The sequence below is a fragment of the Monodon monoceros genome, unplaced genomic scaffold (genome assembly GCF_005190385.1).
Source record: "Monodon monoceros isolate NGI ecotype Baffin Bay Population unplaced genomic scaffold, NGI_Narwhal_1 Super_Scaffold_22, whole genome shotgun sequence".
Taxonomy (NCBI): domain Eukaryota; kingdom Metazoa; phylum Chordata; class Mammalia; order Artiodactyla; family Monodontidae; genus Monodon; species Monodon monoceros.
In genome coordinates this window covers 115,696,131-115,721,798 of record NW_021703779.1, presented here as the reverse complement: position 1 = coordinate 115,721,798, position 25,668 = coordinate 115,696,131, and the positions used below count along the sequence as shown (strand labels likewise).

Here is a 25,668-nt window from a genome sequence, read left to right as displayed (position 1 = left end):
GAAACTCAAACTGCTTCTTCATAAACTTAAAATTTTTTGAATAATTTTAGATTTACAGAAAAGTTGCGAAGATGATACAGAGAGTTCCCACTTACCCTTCATCCAATTTTCCCTAATGTTAACATCTTAAATTACTATGGTACATCTATGAAAACTAAGAAACCAACACTGGTACATTACTATCAAATAAACCCCAGATTCTATTCAGATTTCACCAGTTTCTCCACTAATACCCTTGTTCCCTTCCAGAGTCCCATCCAGGGTACCATATCTCATTTAATCGTCACATCTTCATCTCTTCTGGTCTGTGACAGCTTCTTTGTGTCTTATTGTTTTTTAGCTTGGACTGTTCTAACAGTAAATCCACATTTACTCCTGTGATTCAAAGATAAGACCACTGACTATTCCAGCAACTCACCTAATTTACAAATTCTGATCTGGATTTGAAAGGACTGAGCTTAACAAAATTCTGCTTTAAAACCACCTTATGACCAATCCCAGCCTCTAGAATGCTCGAAGTATTCTCCACTAACTCTCCCTTTTGAGCCACTACTCAGGGGGTGCCTTTCTCACGCCCAGCATGTTTTTATGACCAGCGGGCTTCTCTGGTGGTCTTTTTGTGTTGGGCTTTGACAGTGGGATCCATAATGATTTGATTCAATCGTTCACTAAATGCTAGAATCCTCTCTACAACATCTGATAAGAGTTTACCAGGCCTGTGTGAACCCCGCAGCCCCTATATGAACACTTCCAATGACAGGGCACTGATTACCTCCCGAGAGAATCCATTCTATCCGTTTTTGGACAGCCCCTATTGTTAGAAATGGCATTGTCAAAGTGAACCCTGATCTATTTCCTTGTAGTTTCTCTTCATTGACCCTATTGCTATCTTCTAGAGAATCAAGTTATTGGATGGCAAGTAAGCTCCATCTCCAGTCCCACTCACTCCAGGGGCGTGGAGGGAGTCAGACACTTGGGTGGTCCAGCTTTGTTAAGATAGTATCACTTGGTGGGTGTCTGAATTGGGGCATGTGACTCAGCTGCTCTGGGCCTCATTGGATTATTGTGAAAATGAAATGAAGTAACAGATATGACAGCACCTGGCGCATTGCCAGGCACAGAGAAGACTCTTAATACATGAGACTTGGTCAGGATGAGCAACTCCTGAATACTCAGAATGAAAAGTACCATTTATGTTGTATTATATTATTGTATTCTTTGCTCTTCCTCACAGCGGTGAATTCTAACTTTCCCTTCGTATTAACAAACTTCCTTAAAGACTTACTTTTATTTTTCTGTTGACTTTTTTTTCCTCGAGGTTTAATTAAGCTGTTACTGAACAGAACTCAAGTGTTAAATAACCTGAGAGGATCAGTTCCTACCATTCTTGAATCCCATATATTGCCAACGTGTGAGATTAGTCATGGTAGTGGATGGGAGAATTTGGAAGGGATTAGCAAATACCCCTGCTAATCAACAAAATATGCAAATGAGGGCCCCTCTTGTGGCATTGATCTCAGTCTCCATGGCAACACCAGGGTTAGCTGTGTACAGGGGAAAAAATGATTTCAAAGCTGCGAAGTATGATAGAAATCACTGCAACGGGCATCAAGGCGGAAAAAAACCCCACAAAAAACCCTGAAACATATTTCCACTTCTTGAAGAAATTCATACAACTTCCTATAGGTTTTTACTTCCCTGAGCCTCTACTACTGGAATGTTAATTGACAATGATATAAACAGAAAACAGCAACAAGGAGTAGAAAAAGTCAGAAGTGATCCATGAAATCTGTAATCCATCTGTTTGACCAAACAACTATAAATTAAGATTATTTGGGGCTTCCCTGGTGGCGCAGTGGTTAAGAATCTGCCTGCCGATGCAGGGGACATGGGTTCGAGCCCTGGTCTGGGAAGATCCCACATGCCTCAGAGCAACTAGCCGGCGAGCCACAACTACTGAGCCCGCGTGCCACAACTACTGAAGCCTGTGTGCCTAGAGCCCATGCTCTGCAACAAGAGAAGCCACCACAATGAGAAGCCCATGCACCGCAACGAAGACCCAACACAGACAAAAATAAATAAATAATTTTTTTTAAAAAGAGAAAAGAATCAAAAGAAAAGAAAAGAAAAATTAAAGAAAAAAAGATTATTTGCACATCTGAGTGTAGCAGGATTGTCTGGGTTAGGAACCCAGTTCCAGCAGTCACTAGCTTAGCCAAAACTTTAACCTCATTGTACCTCATTGTTCTCTTTTGTAACATGGGGATAATAATCGTTCCTACCTCATAGGGTTGCTGTGATCGTTGAGTAAGTCAACACGCGTAAAGGGTTTAGAACAGAGCCTGGTCCAGAGTAAAAGCTCCAAAACATGCTAGCTTCTATTATCACTCCTCATCATTATTATTATTCCTGCTGGTTGGTCGTGATTCTGGAATAGAGACTACCTTTCAATTTTATACACTGTGAAGAAAATACAGGGCGAGAAAGGTTATATTTTCCATTTTCTAATTTTGTTTGTGCTGAAAAAGACTTGGAAATGTCAGCCCTGGGGAGGTTTTATAGGTATTATCATTTTCAATTTCAATAAAACACTTAGGAAAATGGTAACTGTGATTCTGGTTGAGGCATGGGATCCAAGTAAAGCCACATCATTGTTTAAACTCTCATCAAAATCTAGGAGCAGGCGGATGACTGTAAAATGGGATGTGACCAGAATTGAATTCATTTACCTCAGAAACCGAGTCACCTCTTGATCTAATTAATTTTAATATATATATTTAATATGTATATGCATTAAATATATTTATTAATTATATATAAACCTCTCCCTCTCTCTCTCGCTCTCTCCCTCTCTCGCTCTCTCTCTCTCTGAAAACCAAGCCCAAGCCCCTGTACCCTCGTGGGCCAGTTCTCTTTGTGGTCTCAGCTCATTTCACCATGCCTCTGTCTGTTGGTTGATTAGGTTTCTCGTCCAAGCAGGATAGTTACAGTAATTCAAGTTTGGATTTAACTGTCAGTGCTTACATTTGAGGGGAGATTATTGTAACAGATACCGGGCTACTTGCTTTGTGAGGTCAAAATTGTTGCTCCTTTTTTCTTTCCTTTTCTTTTTTTTTTTTTAAATGCAAACAGAACTCCTGCCGATCACTGCCCAGTGGTTGAAACCCTTTTGGAGTCACAACCTAATGGAGCTGAAAGGGAAGGAGCCTAGGACTCAGAAACCTGAGGTTTGAAAGCCTGCTGGCCTCTGCTACCCTTTGACTTCTTTCTTCACTCCGCTGCCCTCTGTTTCCCTGGATACCTTTTTGTAAGCAACTACACTGCCTCCTTGGAATGAGGCAGGGCCTCAACTGATCAATCAATAAATTAGGTGTGTGATGGTAGGCAAACCATGACCTCTTGGTGAGAAACAGTTTTCTGGTCTGTAAAATGGAGCCAATTGAAATCTCCTCTGGCTTCGTCACCAGTTCTCAAGCATATCAAATCAGACAACGGTTGTAAAAGGGCTCTGTCAGACCTTAACGTGTTGTATACTTCTGAAGAATTATTTTAATATGAAATATGGGCCAACCTAGTTACCAACGTGATTTAACTTCTTTCCCTTTCACAAGGATCCAGTCATCCCCGGCTTATGGTTGGATGCCTGAACTATATAGTTCTTCTGTCTATGTGAAAACATGGCTACCTTCTAACATGCATTTGTAGGTGAACCTACTCTTATCAAAATAGACCCGTCCTGCATTTCAGTTTTCCAGATGCCTCCTTTATAAACAGAGAAAGGGACAGTTAGCTAATTCATTTAGCCAAGAAACAGTCATGTTATTGAGTCCCTACTCTTTGTAGCTGTGGGCATCCAGAAATGAGGGCTCAGTCCCTGCCGTGGGAGCTCACTGTTTGGTGGGCATGACGGACAAGTCGACGGAAAATGAACACTGTAAATGCCATAATAGCTATGGAGCAGAGAAGAAGAAACTGTCTTTACAGGGGGATTGTTGAGGAAGGTTTCCCAGGGGACATCACACCTGAAATAAATCTTAAAGCACTTGCTAGTGAGAGGGAAGAGAATTTTCAAAGCTGTAGCAGTTGGAGTGGCTGAAGGGCTGGAAGGGGTGTCTTGGGGAAGGGAAGTCCTTTGGTATGGCTGAAATACAATGTGGCTGAGAAAGGAAGGAAGGGTGACAAGGAAGTCTGGGGCCTCATAATGGAAGGCTTGTCAGTGGAGAGCCGCCGAGAGTTGTTAACAGGGCGTGCATGATCAGATTTGTCTGTTAACATTGGAGCAGTGAGCAGAGAGGAGGCCATGGTGAAATTCAGGCGAGAAATAAAACTGGAATAGGTGAAAGTCTTAACAATAGGGATTTACAGAAGACGGTAAGAATACAGAACCTGCAGTACTTGGTTACTCCTTGGAAGTGAGGTGGGAAAGCAAAGGACACAGGATCATACCTAAGTTCCTGGCTTGATTGAGATGGTGGATGAATCCAGAAAGGAGTAGGCTACGAGAAACACATGTAATAGCCACATGGAATAAGAGAGGAGGAAACAGTTTGGGGAGATGAGTTCAATTTCAGATTTGTTTAGTTCGAGGTCCTGAATGGCATTTGGGTAGAACTATCCATGTGTAGAGCTCCGAGGAGCTATCTGAGCTGATGAAAGTGTAGGGGAGGACAAAGTTTTCCTCAACGCTTTTGGGTTTCAGACCCAGCCTCAGCCCTGGCTGGGTCTGAACAGCACACAAAGACAAATTAGCAAGAGAAAAGCACACAAAATTACTTAGCGTCAGGCTTACGTGAGGTAAGAGCCTTCATAAGGAAATGCACACCAGAAGGAACAATTAGACCTGAGTATTTTTATGCTAGTTTTGATGAAGAATGGGCAGTCATGTAGAAATATAATAGGCCAAGGAGTATGAGGTAAGTGTAGTAAACTGGAGGAAACTCAGCAAGGCCTTTGGAGACAATGATGCTCCTTCCCCCTGGGTACGAGAAGGGCACTTCTCACATGAGGGTTTGTTTGTTTGTTTGTTTGTTTGTTTTGCGGTACGTGGACCTCTCACTGTTGCGACCTCTCCCGCTGCGGAGCACAGGCTCCGGACCCGCAGGCTCAGCGGCCATGGCTCACGGGCCCAGCCGCTCCGCGGCATGTGGGATCTTCCCGGACCGGGGCACGAACCCGTGTCCCCTGCATCGGCAGGCGGACTCTCAACCACTGCGCTACCAGGGAAGCCCATCACATGAGGGTTTTATGATGTGTGTCTGGGGAGAAGGGAGGGTGGAAGGTGAGAGTGACTTTCCTGCTTTTGCTGTTTTCTCAAACTCCTTCAGCTTAACATTTTCAATGTGCCATATTTAGGGGCATGATGTCCTGAACTCCATCAAAAATGATGGAAATTTCTGGAGTTGTTACAGTAGAAAAGGTAGTTATTTCCTACACTATTCGTGAGACTGGGTCCCTATCATATATCAAGAGTCAGCTAGGTGTCATCTCCTTTTAGAGTCCTTCCCTGACTTTCCAATCTCAATTAGTTTCTTTGGTATTACTCTCGACTAGCATTCTGTTCTTCCGTTTTATAGCAGCAATCACAATTTATAACTACTTATTTATGTTTAAGAGTTCACTCTTTGGCTCTTCATGGGACTCTCGTGTCCATGTGAGCCCGATCCCATCTGCCTTGTTCACTGCTGTATACCTACAACTCAGCCCGGCACATAGTAAGTACTCCAAGAACACTCGTTGAGTGGATGAATGAAGAGTAAATACCTACAAAGAGGAGAATGAGGGAGAAATTACACAGCTTAAGACAGAATCCTAAGGAACTCAAATGGTCAGTAACAGGAAGAGGAGACTGAGAAGGAGTAGTGAAATATAGGTAGGAGGAAAACCAGGAGAACAGAGCCTCGAGAAGCCTATGGAAGAATGTCAAGAAGAGAATGGTCAATGGCATCCAATGCTGCTGAAGCGTTGTGTAAAGTAATGACTGAGAAGCAGTCATTGCAAGTAACAATAAGAAGGTTATTGATGATCTTAGTATAAGCAATTTTTGTGTTATGGTGGAAATAAAGTTTGAATCAGGACTTCTAGTCAATATGTTGAACTAAGGTCTTGCAGAAGCCCCTATCCTTCCATGAAAACATAGAAAGAGTGGATAAAACAGAAGCATGTCTTTGACAATATGAAAGAAAATTCAAAATCTAAAAAGAAAACTTTCCAGGTGACAGAAACAAGGCAGCAATTCAAAGCCAAAGCAAAGTGCAACCGTTAAAGCTACATGGCCATCAAGAGTACTAGACTTGGATATATATCTTGGGGCTTAAGGTGAAGCCACAGCCCTGATGCAGAGCCTCGAGCTTCCTGCATAAAGCTAGGAGCCAGAAGTCCTGTCCAGCTCATGATAAATCAGGACTCAAGGCCTGGGGATGCAGAATATGGGTGGAGTGTCCATTCTGGGCCTAGAGTGTAAGAAATCAAAGCCCCACGTCTTAATTGATACTAAAAAGCTGGGAAATTAAAATTTAAAAATGGACTTTGATCCAGTGAAACTCAGAGAGTACTGGCAGACTGGCAGAGAAAGAACACAGAATTGTAGAGAGGGATAAGTCTGCTATGCAGGGTTCACATAGGACTTCTACAGAAAAGAACTCTCCTGCTGAAGGTGAGCCCACAGTCAAACTTACAGAGCAAGAAGGGAAATAAGACACTGCAGGGGTAGTCAGAAGTGACAATAAACAGGGTGATCTATATTCCAGAAAAGTTGTGTAATAAGGCAATATGAAAGAGACTTTAGCATAAGCATCTTCAAAATGTTCCATAGGATAAAGGAAGGAATAGAATCCATAAGGTATAAACAGCATGCTGTGAAAAAAATAGCAGACATATTAGAAAAGATGAAACAGACATTATAAAAAGTATATATGTGTATGTATGTATGTATGTATACACATGCATGTATGTATATACATATATAATTTTTAATATGCTGTATGTAATTTATATTATGTGATGTATAATACAGTATTTGCGTGTGCATCAGTGGAATAAAAACAAAATCAAGCAATAGACTAAATCCAACTAGAGAGGGAATCGGTGAAGCACCCCGATTCTACAAAGTTAAAGAGATGGGACTAGGAAAGAGAAGTAAGAAAGAATGGAGGAGAGAATGACGTCTCACATACACCTAATAGAAGCTTCAGAAGAAGAATAGAGACTTAAGGGGAAGCAGTAGATGAAGAGTTGATGGCTAAATTTCCAGAATTGAAGCAAAACAATTGAACGATTGAAGGAGCATAAGAAGAGGAATGCAGTGAGTAGGAATATTTTTGATGTTTTAAATATATTCAGAGGTCAACCAAATACTAGTTGTCCCTCTCTAAAAGGGATGTTGAAATCTATAGGGAGGAATCGCCAGGAATATATACACACAGACACACACATAATATATGATAAAATTAGACTGAATGGTGAATATGAAGAAGGGAAGTGGGTATTGTTGGTAAAGATGTGGGGTATTTGTTGCTGCGCGCAGGCTCTCTCTAGTTGCGGCGAGCAGGGGCTACTCTTCCGTTGTGGTGCGCGGGCTTCTCTTGCTGCGGAGCACAGGCTCTAGGCGCGCAGGCTTCAGTAGTTGCAGCACGCGGGCTCCAGAGTGCAGGCAGCCTCAGTAGTTGTGGCGCACGGGCTTAGTTGCTCCGCGGCATGTGGGATCTTCGCGGATGAACGCTCGAACCCGTGTCCCCTGCATTGGCAGGCGGATTCTTAACCACTGCGCCACCAGGGAAGCCCTGCAGGAGACCTTTAAACTGAGGGATTCTCCAAAGCTGTTAGTTCCCTTGAAGCTACTTTGGCAGGCTGTTCTGTCATTTTAATGTCACCACTAGAGGCGCTCTTTTGTAGTACAATATAATATTGCCTCCATGAAATCTGTTAGAATGAGCCACTGGCGGGGGGCAGGGGTCATGAGGACATTATTAGTAATCATTAACCCAGCACCGATGAGGGGAGCTGAGAGTAGCTGTCTTATTGGAAAGCACCGACCCAGGGATGGGATATGGGGAAGGACAATATTAATGAAGGAGAAGAATTAGGACAACCTGGATGCTAAAGTCTTATCTGCAAGAGCTGGGGCCTCATAAGGGCGGTGGGCATCTGGGCTGAGGTGCTGGCTTTACAGCATTGCCTGAAGCCTACACGGAGTGTACACACACACACACACACACACACACACACACACACACACACGTACATACAGCATGTTGTCTTGGTTCTTCTTATAATGAAATAGTGCACTGTTGTTTCCCTTAACAATTCTGTTTAAGTATATTTTTTTCAGACCAAAGGATACCAATATTCTGATAGAGAAAGTAGGCACTGGTATTTTAGCGGCAGGAAGAGGAATGAGTAAGTAGGAAGATTTTTTTGTTTTAAATATATTCAAACACTAACCAAATCCTACTTGTCCCTCTCCAGTAGGAATACTGAAATCTACATAGAGGAATTACTAGGATTATGTGGCTTGGACAGTCATTTCCCCATAAACTTTTTTTTTTTTTTTTTTTTTTGTGGTACGCAGGCCTCTCACTGTTGCGGCCTCTCCCGTTGCGGAGCACAGGCTCCGGACGCGTAGGCTCAGTGGCCATGGCTCACGGGCCCAGCCGCTCCGCGGCATGTGGGATCTTCCCGGACCGGGGTACAAACCCGTGTCCCCTGCATCGGCAGGCGGACTCTCAACCACTGCACCACCAGGGAAGCCCTCCCCATAATCTTTAATTCATTTGTTAGCTTAAAGTTTTATCATCATCATCAAATTATTTAATAACTGCCCACACGCAAATCTCTGGTTGCTAAGCTCACCCCAGTTATCGCAGGAGGAGAATGCATGACTCACTGTGGCATACATGCCAATTTAATTTTCATTTTGATGGGCATCTTTCCAAAAGGATTACTTCTACTAAACCCTCTGCTGATGGCAGTTGTAAATCGATCAACTACTGTACACTTGAACATCACCATTGACAATATTGTGCGGAACACGATCAGTGAGTGGGGAAGGGAAGACAGTTGGTTTACAAGCAAGAAATAAACAACTCACAGACGTGCATCAGAGCCTCCACCTAGCACAATCCCCAGAATGCTTCACGACCATACCTGTAATCAACATTTCACAGAAAAGTACACTCCTGGAGAATGGTTACAATAGGGGATCAACTTGTTGCCAAGTGATTCAAAGTGTAGGGGCATCATAATCCAAGACTGTGTAAATCCTCTCACCTGAGGTGAAGTAACATAGCCTGGTAAGAGCTCAGCACCAGGAGTCAGTTTAACCCAGGTTTGAAGTCTGGCTTTACCAGGTTTCATTCCCCGACTTCCTAGCTCTTTCTCATCCTCCAAAATCCATCTTTAGTGGGATGGTTTTGTGTGTGTGTGTGTGTGTGTGTGTGTGTGTGTGTGTGTGTGTGTGTTTTCTGAAGCTGACGACTTCTGCCCACAGTTAGCTGTGCCTCCTTTTGCATGCTCCCAGCACTTTGGACATTGGTACCACTCTTACTGTGCTTCATCACATTTGGTTTTAGTCATTTTATTTACTTCTCTTTCTCCTCCACTTGAGGCCAGGGACAGTCACTGGAGAGGCAGTAGAGCAGTTTTAAGAACATGGGATGTAAGTCAGAATGCATGGATTTGAATCCTCCACTTCTTACCTGAATGAACTCATTAACCTCTTTTTGCCTCAGCTTCTTCATCTGTAGAATGGGGATAAGCCCATAAGGTGGTTGTTAAGTATTAAGTGAGTCAATAAGGGTAAGGTACTTAGAAGAGTGCCAGGGATATAGTTAGTGCTCGATAAACCCATTGTAGCTATTCGTACCTTTGCGTCTTTCAAGGTACCTTTGCACCCCTTCAGGGTGTAGCTTGGTACATGGCAAATGGTTCTCAGTCGATTTTAAATGAATGAATGAACAATTTGGCCCAGGACAAATTCATTTAACTTCTCTTGCCTCAGATCTCTTCTCTAAAATGAGGTTGTTAATTGAGCATCAAGGCCCCTGTTATGAAATCAGCTTCTCAAATTGCTTGAGGTCTTCAGTGGTTACAGGAGAAGTTAGTAAATAGTTTCAATCTGTTGATTATACTTTTAGCTGTTTGTCAGAAGGGAAAAGTTAGAGCAAATTAGTTAGAATGGATACTGGAGAAACCCGATTGCAAAAGAATAGTCACGGGCGTCAGAGCATGGAAGTGAATACATTGTGTGTAATATTTTTCTCTCTTTTGGCTGAACTCAAGCTTCCTGTAGCTGGAAGCAGATGGCACAAAAATGCTTACAGTGTGGAAAGCCAGTTTTCCCTGTATGAAAAGAACTGAGAGAATTGGGAGTAGCTTTAACTTCTTGTCTCCACTAAGTAGGGGTGAAGAAAAAGTCCGGGGAATGTCTTTTGGGTCTCATAGCATCCCCAAACCCCAGATTACCTGAGTCAGACCAGGCCCTGGTGTCAAAGTACTCCCTGGGCTGAGAAACCCAGAGTAGCATTAAGCAGTGATTTATAATCATTGAATTTTAGTGAGAAAGGTAGTGAAGTTTTCTTTAAAAAAAAGAAAAAAGCATAACTGAGTTGAAAAGCATGCCATATTCCATCTTTTTCTGTTAACCAAGCCAAGAGATAGCCATATCCGAGCACCACTGTTTAGCGACCCAAATTCCAAACCCGGTGCCAAGAAGAAAAAGGGCTGGCCTTGTACACATAACATTGTATTGGCTGAGGATCTTTAGTTTAAATATGGGCACTGCCACCTACGTACAGGCCAGGAAACCATAGATATATCGCTTAGTCTCTCTAGACTGCCCTCTCCTCTTCTATAAAATGGCAATAATGACAACACCTACCTTACAGGTGTTGTAAGGTTTAAGTTGCTTATCCAATTATAACCACAGTATTTATCGAGTGTTATCACCATTTGAAACCCCAGTTTGGGCAAAAACAACAACAACAACAAAAACACAAAACCCAAACCGAAAAACAAATGAACAACAACTAAAGCAGAGTGGAGAGTTTAAAAATCCTCTAGGGTATCTGCACAGTTCTCAGGGGGATCATCGACCTGGCCTTTGACCCCTCCTTAGAATCTGGAGGATACCATCTTCTCCAAATTCGGCAGGTTCTGCTGCCCAAATTCTGGCTGCTGTCTGAAAAGAGATGTGTTAAGACTTAATCCTGAGAGAGCACTGAAGTAGTTTCCCATACCTCTCTGCTCCTTTCAAAGATGGCAACTCTTGACAGGAAGTTGATGGAAACAGTGCCATTGGCAAATAGGAAATCAATCCAGAGTTCCTTATACTGCTTATGAATCCTGCCCCCCTATGCTGAGTAACAGTGAACATTAGATCATTTGTAAACACCGCATTCCCTTCCACACATCTTGAGTTTAGGTCACCTTCCTCCAGAAATCCTATTTCCTGAAACAGCTTAGATCCAGAAAAATGACTGTCTGCTTCTGCCTCAAATCCTCCATTCTTTTTTCCCCCTAGCTTTTCGTTTAGATTACTTGGTTCACTGGGCAAGAAATGAACCCAGTGTTACAGATATTTTGCCTCTGAGTTTTGCACATTTCTCATCTGCCGTAAGTGTTTCATCATAGAAACACCTCGTTTATGTTTGTTAGCCACCAGTCACCTCATAAAATAACAACTGTTCCTTCAAGATCTTCAAATATTATTGAATAAAACTAAATTGATCTCAGAGAAGCTGGTGCTTTTGCTGGCTCTGGATGCTCTGTCACCACTGGGGCAAACCATGTAGTAGAGAATAAATGTATTGTATGTACAAAGTATTACCCACACGTTAAACGAGAGAAACTTTAGAAAATGCGTGCGACTGCCTTGACCCACATGTTCCAAGTTCACCCAATATGATCTTCCAAAGGCAAAGGCACTAGTTATCTCCATGCCCCATCAGACAGGACCTTAACGCTTTCTCAGTAATGGCGTTGCTACCCTTTTCCTCGTGACCCCTTCTTGGTTGCAGGTCATGGGTATGTGAATGTGTAGTTTTAATGACAGAATGAGAGCCTTGAGTCCACATATCCACCAAGGTAGATAAGGTTTCTGTTGTAGTCACAAAAGCTTCTATAGGAAAATCAGCAATCAGCTATGGTATTTGACAACCCTTGCTGAAAAGAATGTTTTCCTTGTACAAAACTTCAATCCCCACATCTTGAAGCTTAAGCTCATTTTCTTGTGATCCTTCCTCTCTCCGAATGATCAAGGGAGAAACTTCCACCCCAGCAATCCGATATTTTTCTCCAGGTTTTCTTTCTTTTTTTTTTAAACATCTTTATTGCAGTATAATTGCTTTACAATGGTGTGTTAATTTCTGCTTTATAACACAGTGAATCAGCTGTACGTATACATATATCCCCATATCCCCTCCCTCTTGCATCTCCCTCCCACCCTCCCTATCCCACCCCTCTAGGTGGTCACAAAGCACCCAGCCGATCTCCCTGTGCTATGCGGCTGCTTCCCACTAGCTATCTATTTTACATTTGGTAGTGTATATATATCCATGCCACTCTCTCACTTCATCCCAGCTTACCCTTCCCCCTCCCCGTGTCCTCAAGTCCATTCTCTACGTCTGCGTCTTTATTCCTGTCCCGCCCCTAGGTTCTTCAGAACACTTTTTTTTTCTTAGATTCCATATATATGTGTTAGCATACGGTATTTGTTTTTCTCTTTCTGACTTAACTTCACTCTGTATGACAGTCTCTGGGTCCATCCACCTCACTACAAATAACTCAATTTCGTTTCTTTTTATGGCTGAGTAATATTCCATTGTATATATGTGCCACTTCTTCTTTATCCATTCATCCAATGATGGACACTTAGGTTGCTTCCATGTCCTCTCCAGGTTTTCTTGATTAAAGTGACCAAGCAGGTAATCAGGGACCTTGAACTCTTGATGTTGCAGCTGCTATGGCTAATTAAAATGGCAAGGAGCTGAATTCATAGATATGATTAATAGCGTCAGGGTGCTTTATGGTTTTAATGTTCATAAATTATGACTGCACAATGAAATTTTCATATGGGTTATAGGATTTTTCCTCTTAAGGATCAGATTAGTGTGTTCCCAATTGATTTTATTTATTTATTTATCTATCTATCTATTTATTTATTTATTTGATTTAAATATAAACCAGAGGTGGCTTCAGTACATTCTATAGCTTAAGTATTTAGAGAATGATCTCAGAAAGGGGACATAATGAAGACCAACCCCACTATTCTAGAGCAGTGCAAGCCTAGGGTTCCCTGGCTTTTCATTCCGAATGCAAATCAGGAGAGAGCCAATCAATTGCTAAAAAAATTGATTCTGGAGATCTTTGTTTCTGAAGCATAATTCCCCTAAATGATCTGACTAGGAGAGACTCTTTGCCAGCTAATACATTTGTCAGGTTATGTTACAGAATACAGTAGTCATTCTTTCTGTCTCTAGAATTCCCATGTGACATTGACGAGATTTCCTTAAATTTCATTTTTCTTCCTGGTTGGAGTTAAGTGGCCGGAGCCTTTGCTAGTGGCGTTTCTCTAATCTCCTCATTTGTATTTCTATCCAGTCGTTTCTCTCAGCTTTTGGACATAATTAAATAGACGACAAAAGGTGGTACTTGCTGCCCAGTCTCTTCAATACCCCCTCTGCTGCCCTACTCAGTTACCAGCTGGATCCCAGTGCTGCTTGACCATGGTGCACTTGAACCTGCCCCCCTTCCCTCCCTTAGCTCATCAGCAGTCCTTGCCCTGGTAACTAGCTGGTCACTGAGATGTTTTGATGGACTGTCAGTGAAGTTGGAGAGCCAACTGGCAAGTGGCTCTGAGTGTGTTTATCTTCACTTCATGGAGGAAGGGTGTTTGAAATCTTTTCAGAAAGACAGCCAGTTCCTTCCTGCTCAGAAAGTACTGAGGCTGCTCCTGATTAGGCTGTCTGAATTCTCTCGTTTTTACTCATCACAGTCACATCTGTTTGGGTTTCTGCCTCTCTCCTGGAGATGCCTCTTGAGAGCAGGTCCCCCCAGCTTCTTTCCAGCTCCGCCAAGGCCTGCCAAAAGAGATTGGCAGACAACAATCAGCATTCTCTCCTCTGATAACTCACATAACTCTCCCTGAAAAGAATGCCAAAGCCTGCTTCTCAAGTGAAGCCGTGAAGAATGGAGCCGAAGAGACTCGTATTTTTCTTGGGGATCCCATGTGGAGTTTATATTCTGATGGGATGGGAAGAGAAAGGGCAGAGGGCAAGTATGAGGAGGGCAAGGTGAAGAGGTAGGAGGAACAGGCAGAAAAATCATAGGCTCCCAGGGCCCAAAAGACTTTCCAGAACATCTCATCCAGAGGTCTTCAAATGTTTTGTTTTTAGTAGTGGAATCTTTTTATTTTTATCTTTTTCATAAGAAATCACACAATGAGTCCCAATATATAAAAGAGAGGAAAGAAGTGCTATGGTTGAAACACGGGTGAGGGAACTTACATCTGTGTACTCTTAGGGCTCTGCAGGATACGATTTGAAAGCCATTCATCAAGTCTCAAGGATGATTTTAAAGATGGGGAAGCTTGGACTTCCCTGGTGGGCCAGTGGTTAAGACCCCATGCTCCCAATGCAGGGGGCGTTCGATCCCTGGTCAGGGACAAGATCCCACATGCCACAACTAAGAGCCTGCATGCTGCAACTAAGAGATCCCACATGCCGCAACTAAGATCTGGCCCAGCCAAATCAATAAATAAATATTTTAAAAAAATAAATACAGGTGGGAAAGATGAAGCGCCAACAGGAGATACGACATGTCCAAGGTCACACAGCCAGTTAGTGGTAGGGACAGGATTCAAAGGTATGCCTCCTGTCTCCCAGGCTAGAACTCTTTGTGAGTTGACTTGGAGAAAGGAGCCAAGGATGCTTTCTTCCTGAATCTGATGGAGGAGAGAGCTTGGTAGTTAGGGCAGTGGGGAGCAAAGGTCTGGGAGGAGCTGCAGCGAGTAGGCCCACCTAGCATAGAGGAGTTGGGAGCCTTGGAGTTAAGCAGGGAGAATTGAAACTCTGGATCTGCAGGAGATCCAGGAAGTTCCCTAACAAGGGCGCAGGGGGAACTGGTAGGAACAGAGCAAGACAGGAGCAAAAGACACTTTGGAAGTGTCAAAGGAATGTTCTTTATTCATCCTCCCACTGAAATGTCATGCTGCTGGCCTGAGGTGGCAGTAAGACAGAAAGGAAAGGCAAAATATGCTTCTCTAGGGTGGCCTGCGAGTCTTTCTTTCATTATTGCCTTCCCAAGATGAATGGGGTTTTGGGACTTCCCTGGTGGTCCAGTGGTTAAGACTTTGCCTTCCAATACAGGGGGTGCAGGTTCAATCCCTGATCAGGGAGCTAGGATCCCACATGCCTCGCGGCCATAAAACAGAAGCAATATTGTAACAAATTCAATAAAGACTTTAAAAAATTGTCCACATCAAAAAAATCTTTTAGAAATAAAGAAGATGAACGGGGTTTTAGCACAGATCTGCTTTGAGGGTTTCAGAGTTATATTCACACTCTTCTCTGAGAGCACCTGGGAAATACACACGAGAGTTAGGAGAGGATGAAAATACCTGCTTCATTAGTGGTTAACGTGATTGTACAATACAGTTTGGACCCAAAGGCAAAATGGCTTTCATTCGGTCCCTCCCTGCCGCCCCCTGCCCACCACGATCCCTCTCCGGTGATAGACCTCTGTGAGTTCTCTCACTGAAGGAGACAGGAGAACACATGTGGTCTGTAGGCAGACACACCACAGAGAGTTAGCTGCCCCTATCTCCAGTCTCACCCATCACACGTCATTCGTTTTCCTGTCCATGGAGTTGAAAGAATAAAGGGGGGATATAAATAGGCAGAAGTACACTTTATGGGCTGACAGGGACATGGGACACAGAGTCTGGTTCCCCCATACCTCTCATTTTTCAAGAGACATTAGAGCAAGAAAGATATCTATAAACACCCATAGAATCATTTCGTTATCAGCTTTGACCCAGTGGTTCCATGCTCATGGCATAGAGTTTAATTCTCTAATGTATTTTTAAAAAAAAAAGCCTGAGGTGGTGGGTAGGGGTTAGTGACAGAGCTGGCGTATTTACATGTTTGTGTTTGTGACTTTGTAATGACGTGCCCCTCCTCTTCATTATATATTCCTGAAGTCTTCTTCGTGCCTGTCTACCTCAAATACCCACCTGCAAATACCTTGTGAATGGCATTTGGACAAGCAAACAATGGGTGCTCTCCCGGTGGAGAAGCGGAGGAAAGAGCCTGGGAAAGCCCTCCTCATTTTCTCAGTACCATTCCCTCATTCTTCCCAAGTTCTCTCCCTTGCCTGAATCAGAACTCTGTCTTTCTTTAGCTTTGTCATGCCTGCTTTGGTTCAAGGTCCCAAGAGAAAAGCAAGAGGAAAGAAAGAAAAAAAAAGGCCCTTGGAGTTGGTACTCAGCAGAAGGTAAAAACATGGCCAGTGAGTAGGAATCTCATAACTGTCCGTCCCACACCCCAGATATTTGGTCCTGGTCAGAGCTCCTTTTGACCCCTCTTTTGGTGAGATTATTTCCCTTCGTGGTACTTGGAATTCAAATCACATACACTCTGAGCCAGGGAACATCTTCCTACCCTTCAGAATCAGTATCGATCAGTCATTTGTCAATTATTTTCAATAAACTTTTATTGAGCATAAATCATGTGACAGGAACTGTGCCAGGAGATGGGAATATAGTGGTGACCAAGCCCCAGTCCCAATTTTTAAGGTGTTCAGAGTTCTGTGGGAGCAGACCAGGGTTTTTCCCCTGTGAATTCAGGTCTGAAGATACTTCCGATGGGCTTGAGGTGCTAAAACTCTCCTACCTTGTCCTTCCTTTTCTTTTGGGAAAGTGCAAAGCACAAAGGAGCAGTAGACTAACCTGCAGGGGATTTCAGACCATTCGGCATCATTCTCCTGTATCTATCCATTTCAGTCCCTGCACTTTCACCCCCGCCCACTTTAGCAGACACATAATCGTGCTTCTGACAGGGCAAGAGACACTTCAAGGTTGGGGAAAGGTGGAAGGGAGGTGGCAGCAGCCTCCCCGGTGGAGCAATGAAATTTACGGAAGGTTCAAGTGATTCAACTCTGATGGGCTAAGAAGCCTGAAAGATTTCAGTTTCTTAGTTGAGGTTCAGGCAAAAGAGCTCAGGAAAGGACCAGAGTCTAGGCATTTGGTTTTGCATCTGTATCAATTCTGAAAAGATCCGCAAAGGGGTGGAGGTCCAGTAAACAGCATAGTGGTAGCTCCACGTTGGAGCAGACTTACTATTGGGGGGCTTCCTTTCTGGCATCAGAAATCAAGTTAACATAGTAAAACCATCATGTCTGTTTGAAGGGAGAGATGTGGACGGACTATTCTTTTTGTTACATTTGACCTCAAAATTCCTTCTTTCTTCTCCAGATTAAAATATAGAACAGGGAAGGGACAGAACTTGTGAACTGAGCGAAGTGAGCAACAAGCCAGACTTGATTCCTGAATTGAAGGGAGGCAGGCTGCCTGAGCTTGAGGGGGTGGGGAAAGTTAGGGTATTGGAGACGCGCCAGAGCTTAAATAAATAGGCTCAGCCCTGCATTTCCCAGATACTGCTTATGGTACACCACCCAAGCTCTTTGTTTGGATCCCAAAGCCGAACAGAATGATGAGGGGGCGCATTCTGTTTTGTGGAGAGGAAAAACGGGGTTCGGGCCGCACAAATTGGCCTGAAATGAAAAGTCAGCAAAAAGCACCGGGTGGCAGCGTGGCGTGCGGGCGCAGCTCTGCAGTGCCTTCTGCTGCTGCTGCCGCTGCTACTGCTGCTGCCGCGGCCGCGGGGGCTAAAGCAGTCTGCGAGCCCCGGCCTCCTTCCTCAATGGCTACAAGTGTCGCCATGCGAAAGACCTCAGCGAGTGTGTGTTTGGAGGGGAGTGGGTGTTGTGAGTCCGAGCCTGGGGCGGGGGCTCCAGCCCGGGCGTAACCTGGCCAGCTAAGAGTCACACACTAACGGAACATCCCACTCCGCCGCCCCCATCGCCAAGCAACCCCCGGCTCCTCCAACCCAACTGCCTCATCCCAGTGCCTCCTCCATCACTGTTTCCTCCCTAAGCTCCTTCGGGGAAGAGGAGGGGAGAAGGGTTTGGGAGATTGAGCCCCTACAGGTGTTAGCCCGAGCGGCCCGCCGGGGACTTGGGGGGTGGGGCGGGTGGGGGCGGCCCGCGGCAGGGAGCCAGCGGGCTGGGCTCCGGGAGGGAGGGGCCGCCGGGGGAGGGGGCCGCGGGAGGCCGTCGCGCTCTTCCGGAGGGTGCCTGCGGCGACGGAATTCCTATACTGAGTCTGTGCCGCGCCCAGAGCAGCAGCGGCGGTAGCGGCGGCAGCGGCGGCAGCGAAGATGCAAGGCCATTACCTGTTTGAGCCCCGTCGGAAAGCTGGCACAGGCCAACTTTTCCCGATCGGCAGGCCAAGAAGTTGCAAGGACTAGTCGGAGGCTCGGAGGGGCCAGGGCGAGGGCGCGCTCCCCCGCGCGCTTCCTCCATCCCCCCCTCCCTGCTGCCGCCCGCGCTCCCGGCCTCTCTCCCGCCCGCGCTCCCTCCCTCCGCCTGCCTCCCTCCTCCGGCCCCCGCCGCGCGGCACCGGGCGGTGGGTGCCGCCAAACTCCGACCCGAGCCACTTGGACTCGCACAGTGTCCTCGGGGCGCAGGGGCCGAGCGCACGCACTCGCGCAGCTCTGCCTCCGCCTGGCAGTCTCGCCCGCGATCCCGGCCCGGGGCTGTGGCGTCGGCTCGGACCCAGGCAGCCGGCAGCCCGCGCGGGATCCGGACCACCGCCGGAGGAGCTCGGCCGGCATGCTGAGCCCCCTCCTCGGCTGAAGCCCGAGCGCGGAGCAGCCCGGGCGAGCGCCGGCTCCGGAGACGAAGGCGGCGGAGGCGCGAGACCGAGCGGACGAGCGGCGGAGGAGCGGGGGGAGGAGGCGAACCCGGAGAGGGGCCCGGAAAGAAGTGGTGGTGGTGGGCGTCGTGGCCATGGCGGCGGCTATCGCCAGCTCGCTCATCCGGCAGAAGCGACAAGCCCGGGAGCGTGAGAAATCGAACGCCTGCAAGTGTGTCAGCAGCCCCAGCAAAGGCAAGACCAGCTGCGACAAGAACAAGTTAAACGTCTTTTCCCGGGTCAAACTCTTCGGCTCCAAGAAGAGGCGCAGAAGGAGACCAGGTTGGAAGGGGCTCTTGGCTGGCTTTTTCGCCCCCCCGTACTTTACGGGTGTGGAGGGGGCTGGGGGGCGTGGATGGAAGCGGAGGTGAGTTTGTCGGCGGCCCATCTAGTGCGGATGTGGCCACCTAGCCGGTGTGCGTGCGTGGGAAGCGATCGCTTTCTCGCCTCCTTCGTAACAGTAACAGGCTTGCTGCATTGCAACTGCCGTGGGACAGGCGCAGAGCCTGGGGGCATACCCTGCCCAGCGGGCGCGCAGTCAGCCTCAGGCAGGCCACATTGTGTGCAAGCCCGTGGGCTCTGGGCAGGCGTGACCCAGACGTGGCTATCGCGTGAGTGGCGTGTAATTGCAGGCGCGGAGCTGGGCAGACCCCTGCCCACCCCCCACCCCAGGAAACCCGGGGAATCCCTCCCTTGCCTTCACCCCCGAAGCTCTGACCCTTCCCCTCCAGCTTCCACCCCCAAGGGCCGTGGGCTTCCGCTATCTAGGCATTCTGTTTCTTTGATCACTTTTAAGCTTATCGGGACAGACTTGTGGTGCAGCTTTGAAATATTTGCTGGAGAGAAGGGGGTGGATTCCTAGAACCTGTGGCAGAGAGCTTAGTGATCTGGTTGAGACTAGTCAAACTGTGGTTACTTGCTACTAAAATGCAGGATTCAAGAGAGTTTAAACTCAGAGCCAGATCGTGGGTCCTTTTGAGCCTGTTCAGTGAGAAGAGTAGCGCGGTATTCCGGTGCCAGGGGAAATTCACACAGCTAGAGGTGTCGGGTTGCGTCAAGGTAGACCTTCAGGCGTAGGGGCAGCTCATTTGGCTATTCTCAACCAAATGTATCCTTTAAGCTGTTTCCTTCCTTTTACTAGATAAATATCACAGAATTTCAGACTTATTCAACAATCTGTTATTTCGCTATTTGTGTGTTCTACACATCCTGGAATAGAAATGCAGACACACATTTTCTGCTTGCTCGAAGTTTTTAAGGCATTAGCTGTAAATTAGGCTTGTTTTTAAACAGGTTTAAGCTGTGGTAAAGCATGATTATGTGGCCTGAATAATCACGTAAATATCATTTCAGTGCAGGTGTCTGTATTCAATAAAAGCAAATTTTGGATAACATGGCTGTTATTGATAAATGAGGCACTTCATTAATCTATGGTGATTCATAATTGAAAATCATTTTGAGAATATTTTGGATAATTATATTTGATACGAAATTTGAAAATAAATATGAACTAATTTTCTTTCCTCCCCACCAACAAAACCCCTGCTCTTTGCACCCATTCTCCCTAAGGATAATTAATACGATAGGGTATGATAATGGTTGTTTTATTCTCCCCTCCCCCTTTTTTTGTATCGCGGCTCAATTTTCTAAATAGAAGTCCTTTGATGGGGTTCCGGGTTATTTATGCGTTTTCAACCTTCTTAGAATGGAGGGAGTTCTTTATTCTAATTGTGGTATTTCTGAGGGAAATCATTGGTAGTGTGTTTTTGGTCCCTGCTTGGTAAACCACTCTAAATCATCTTAGTATTTCTCCTTTTCCTTCCACATAAGAAGTAGCACGTTGTTAAAAGGCAGAATATGCCATTTGCCAACCCATTTCGAATGCTCAGTGAGATAGAGTGCCACTCTGTAAGCCAAAGGACGCGCTATCAGAAACTGTCTCTGCTGTCAGTAGCTTTAGGGCTTTACCAGTGTTACCAGGTAGAAATCAAATGTTTCTTCAGTTCGGAGATTGGTTCTGGAGCTTGGAGTTTGTTGGTTTGTTTTCTTTCAGGGGACTCTTTAAAAGTGTCATCTGACCTTTTCCACTAAAATTTTTAAATAAAATTAGAGTTCTGAAATCTGAGTCTTTTCAACTATATATGTACAACTTATCAATTGATCCAAACCATCCTTCTCCTTGCAGAGCCTCAGCTTAAGGGTATAGTTACCAAACTATACAGCCGACAAGGTTACCACTTGCAGCTGCAGGCAGATGGAACCATTGATGGCACGAAAGATGAGGACAGCACTTACAGTAAGTGACTGCAAAATAAATAATAGTATATCCCAGCATGTTGTTGACATTGTGTTTTCTTTCTTTTTTTTTTTTTAAATTAACAACCCTTGCTAAATCCCAAAGCAAATCCAAAATAGAGTCAACACTATATAATCCTGTTTCAGCAGGTTAACCTAAAGGAAGGGGAACATGAAAATATCTAGAATAGTGAACTGTAGCAAATAATGTTGACACCATTCTAAAGAGCAATCCAAATGTCATCTCCATGGTAATCTGGATAGATTTATGGCTGTCCTTTGGATTTTATTACTTTTTTCCCACAGAAAATTTACTCGCCCACACACTGATCCTGAAATAGCACGGTTATCTCTACTCTTAAGAACCGGTCTCATCCCAAGAGAGAGGAGAGGTTTCATGTCAGGAGAATTCATCATTACAAGCTTTCACTTCTGCTCCCCCCACCTCCACAGACACTGATAACTCTCAGACTAATTGGGATTTTAACACTGAGATACCTCCACAGGTGGGTAAAGACATTTCTTTGAGTGCTTTATTTTTAACCGTGGTCTTAGGACCGAATTGGAGAGTCTCCATCATGGTGAACCTAAAAGAGAAACACATCAAAAAGAAAGTCAATTTTATTTCCAATTACTGAAGAATAGTGATTCCAAGATATTATATAACCTTTTGTTACATATGCTTTATTCATTTGGAGTCATCAAAACATAAACTCACAAATAGTAACGCCCTCTTCAATGGTAATAATTGGTGGGGTTTTGCAATTAGCAGGTTGCTGCAGACCTATTCAATGTTCCATGAGGCTAAACCACCTAGCTCTCACCACTCCTTCCCGATTTTCCCTAATTTATATTGCATTCCCCTCAGGCTTTGTTATTTTCCCAGAAATAGTCCCATTGCCAAGGAAAGCCCATCTGAATGCTAACAAGTCCTCTGCAGCATTTTCAGAGATGTGGGGCTAGAGACAACAAAGCCATAGACAAGGGTTCCAATGTTGAGTGTTAAAAGAGTTTTCACATCCTTTAAGAAACCTTCCTGGGCTGGTGGGCTGATTGATGGCCAATGCAAGACCTCAAGAGGAGGTCACCTTTAATTACCCTTAAGGAAAGCTCTGTTGGTACCTAGGGTGAAAAAGTTCCATACTTAAATGGTTTACTAGTTTTTTTGCACTGTTTTGCAAAATGCAGTGTTACTGTTGTGATACTGAAGTTCTACAATGAGTATGCTAGATGTTCTTTCATGCATACTCTCTCTTCTATTTGAAAAAAATGAGTCAAGGGTAACTAGAAGGTTTTACTGCACTCCTATAACAGACATGAGTCCATTATGACCAGTAATAAAACATTCCCATAAATTGTATGTTTAAATCGGTGTTTGGGAAAGAAATTAGGGGATGTAAGCTGCTCCGTTTTCCAAAGTGCCTCAGCAAAACAGATTCATTGGGCATTATTGGAAGGAAGTTCACGATCAGCTGCGAATGAACCCCACCCGGTCAGGTTTTCCCCCATCTACTTTTAACTTTTTTTGCTGATGGAAATCAGTGAAAAACTTATTTTTGGTCCAGTGTTCACATGCGTTTCCTGAAAAGGGGAAAAAAAAAACCCAGACAATTCATTTGTTTATAAACAGCAATATGGCACACGCATCAAGATCACACTGTATATGTAGTCATTTTAGGATATTACACACACATAGATATATACACACAGACACACACACATATATGTATGTAAATCAAGGTTCCATTTCTTAACTATGGAATCAGGTAGTAGGTTTTACTTTTCAATTCTTGCATATGCATAGCTTGTGCCTTTTGGTTGTCCTATAACTGACTGATATGCATGGCATTTCTGTATACTAATGATATTGTCAGGCCTTTAAAGAGACAGAATCTGTGTTTAGGCACAATGAAATAATGAGAGGTGCGTCAGCTGATGGTATTACCATCACATGAAGCATACAAATGAAAAGTATCTCAAAATAAATAGCAGGTCTGTGGGGCTTCGCTCTACCCATGCTGCCAAGTATAACCAGGGGCCAGAGAGCTAGCTTTTCTTCCCACTTAAGTACATTGTAGGGTGTAAGTCATCATGAAACAAGAATGTTTAATGGTTAAAGTGATCATTAAAGTGATCATCATTGAAATGGAAGTTTAGCCGTGCAGATGGCTTCTTTTTTTTTCCCCTAAGCCAAGCAATTTTCTTGGCATTCATTATTTAATTAATTATTTTAAATGAGTGGAACAAAAATACAAGTTTTTTTCCCCAACTATCACTTTTTCATTTTAATACTGTTTCCTTAATATGCATTCCTGGTATTATGTTTATATTTTTCTTATTTTTCTTAATTTTTAGGATTTTTCATTTTTTTCTCGCTTAATTCAACGTGGTTGATTTTATGATATTTTAATTCTGACACGGTAAGCCAGATCATGGTAAAACAAATCAGTTCACGTTTACCCAGATACATCTGTTTCTAAAAACATGTTTGATGTTATGCATTCAAGCTGACCTTAGGTAGCTTTAGTACAATGATAAATGTTAGTCCAATGAACTCTCATCATGAAAAGGAAAAGATGATAGACATTTCAAGGGAGTGGTTTTATTATATCTGCCATGGGTTCAATGAGGGCGATGTTAGAATAGGCAGCTTTCCTTTCAAAACTCCAGTAGTGTTACCAGTTCAATGGGTCAACTCTTTCCAAGCTACATTAATATATACTTTTTAAATTACTCCCTTTGAGAAATTGATCTTAACCCAACTGATAAAAAAGGATGGCCTCGCTTTCGTATTCGGCAAACACTGAGTGCCAACTGTGTGCACATCTCTGAGAAAAATGGTCCCTTCGAGGTAGAAGGAGTTTGTTTTTACGTAGACACAACAGAAAACAAGAAACAAAGGCCCTTTTATTTATTAAAATCTTCAAAATTTTGGCAGAAATGGAAAAAGATATTAGGTGTTTAGTGAATGTGTTTTAGATACACAAATAAAATCAATTGTTTTCATGTTCAGCATATTTTCATCCTAATCAAAATAATATCGTAAGTCCATGAAGTACTCCAGATTTAGAGAAGCAAAGGCATATTGGAGAATATTGAACCTGTGCAAGCTCACCCTTGATGTAATTTCTTTGCATTTTTATCTGGAAATACTGTCCCTTTAGACAGACTTGAAACAAACCTGTTTTATGATCTCTCTTGAATGTCGAAAGAAAAAAGATTGGACTGGTATCACCCGTCACTCTCCACTTTTGCTGCTCTCTTCAATTTTTTATTTTAGAGTGGTATTTTTTGTTTCTGAATCAGGCTTCACAGAAATTTATGGTACGTAGTGAAAAATCCATGGCCACTATAGAGTTCATACCATTATTCAGGAATTCATAATGCCGGGCATGGGTTACTGATGTTCTTTGCTTCTCTTCCTCCTACTGCTATCTGATGTTTGGGACTTAAGCATTTTATTGCCCATTAAAACCCACATCAGAGAGGAGTTAGGGCACACGGTGAAAATCAAATATTTCTCTCTCTCTTTCTCTGTTTTTTGCTCGTTACCACCTGCATTCAGAGAACTAAGAAGGTTCAGAATATTGTAAAAATGGAAGTTCTAGAAACAATTCTGAGGGCCCTTTATTACCTGTCATCTATCATCTATTATCATCTATTAGTTTGACTAAACTAGGATTCAGACATACACTGGTGTTCTAGTTGTCTAGTGGTATGGCTTTTAAGCCAAACCCATATGGAGGTTTTTGTTTGGTTTCATTTGGTTTTTTAGATATCAGAATTTAAAACTATGAGCTTTTATGTAATGGGATTGTGATCGATTACATTCCCCAAATGTAATATTATCATGGTTTCACCATACAGATTGCTAGCAGTCCACAAATGTGTGTTGAGCACCTGCCGTGAGCAAGGTACCATCAACAGAAAGAGATAGAACGTATACGTGACATGCTCAATGAGATCAGACTTCATTCCTGGGCACTGCATGGTCAAATATAGCATTAGATCCTGGCTCGCAATCTGTGCAATTACTTTCCTTCACCTCACATAACAGAAGGGCACAGCTTCAAATATGATGAGTATTGAATGAAATGCCATCAGTGGCATGTGGTAGGAACACTTGTATTTTGAACCGTACAATGTCCTAGCTCCTCTCTGGTGACACGCTGACTTTAAGGGAAAGGTACATTGTAGGCTCGCCAAGGAATATTGAGTTCTTCATTAATATTTCTCAACTCTGTAACCCCACCTACTGTAGTAGAATATACATACACCAAGATAAGAGATCTGAGAGAAACTATTCTTACCCACGGGGTGACTGCTTTACGTTCTCGTTCACAGGAATGATAGCAGACCAATTTATCATCCTCCATAAACTTACACACCAAGGCAAAAATCGTCAACAT

The 25,668-nt window shown here is 43.9% G+C and overlaps 1 protein-coding gene across 5 annotated transcripts in view; it reads left to right on the top strand.

Moving 5' to 3' along the window:
* The window catches only part of FGF13 (fibroblast growth factor 13), a 503,351-nt gene that overhangs the window by 417,537 nt on the left and 60,146 nt on the right, over window positions 1–25,668 (top strand). For 4 of the 5 annotated variants that reach the window (XM_029240341.1, XM_029240340.1, XM_029240344.1 and 1 more), the window contains one exon: window positions 21,150–21,260. In XM_029240341.1, coding sequence (XP_029096174.1) covers window positions 21,150–21,260 — 111 coding nt within the window. Of the gene's footprint in view, window positions 1–18,323; window positions 19,247–21,149; window positions 21,261–25,668 lie in introns of those variants that run through there. The other variant, XM_029240342.1, reaches the window with a different exon arrangement.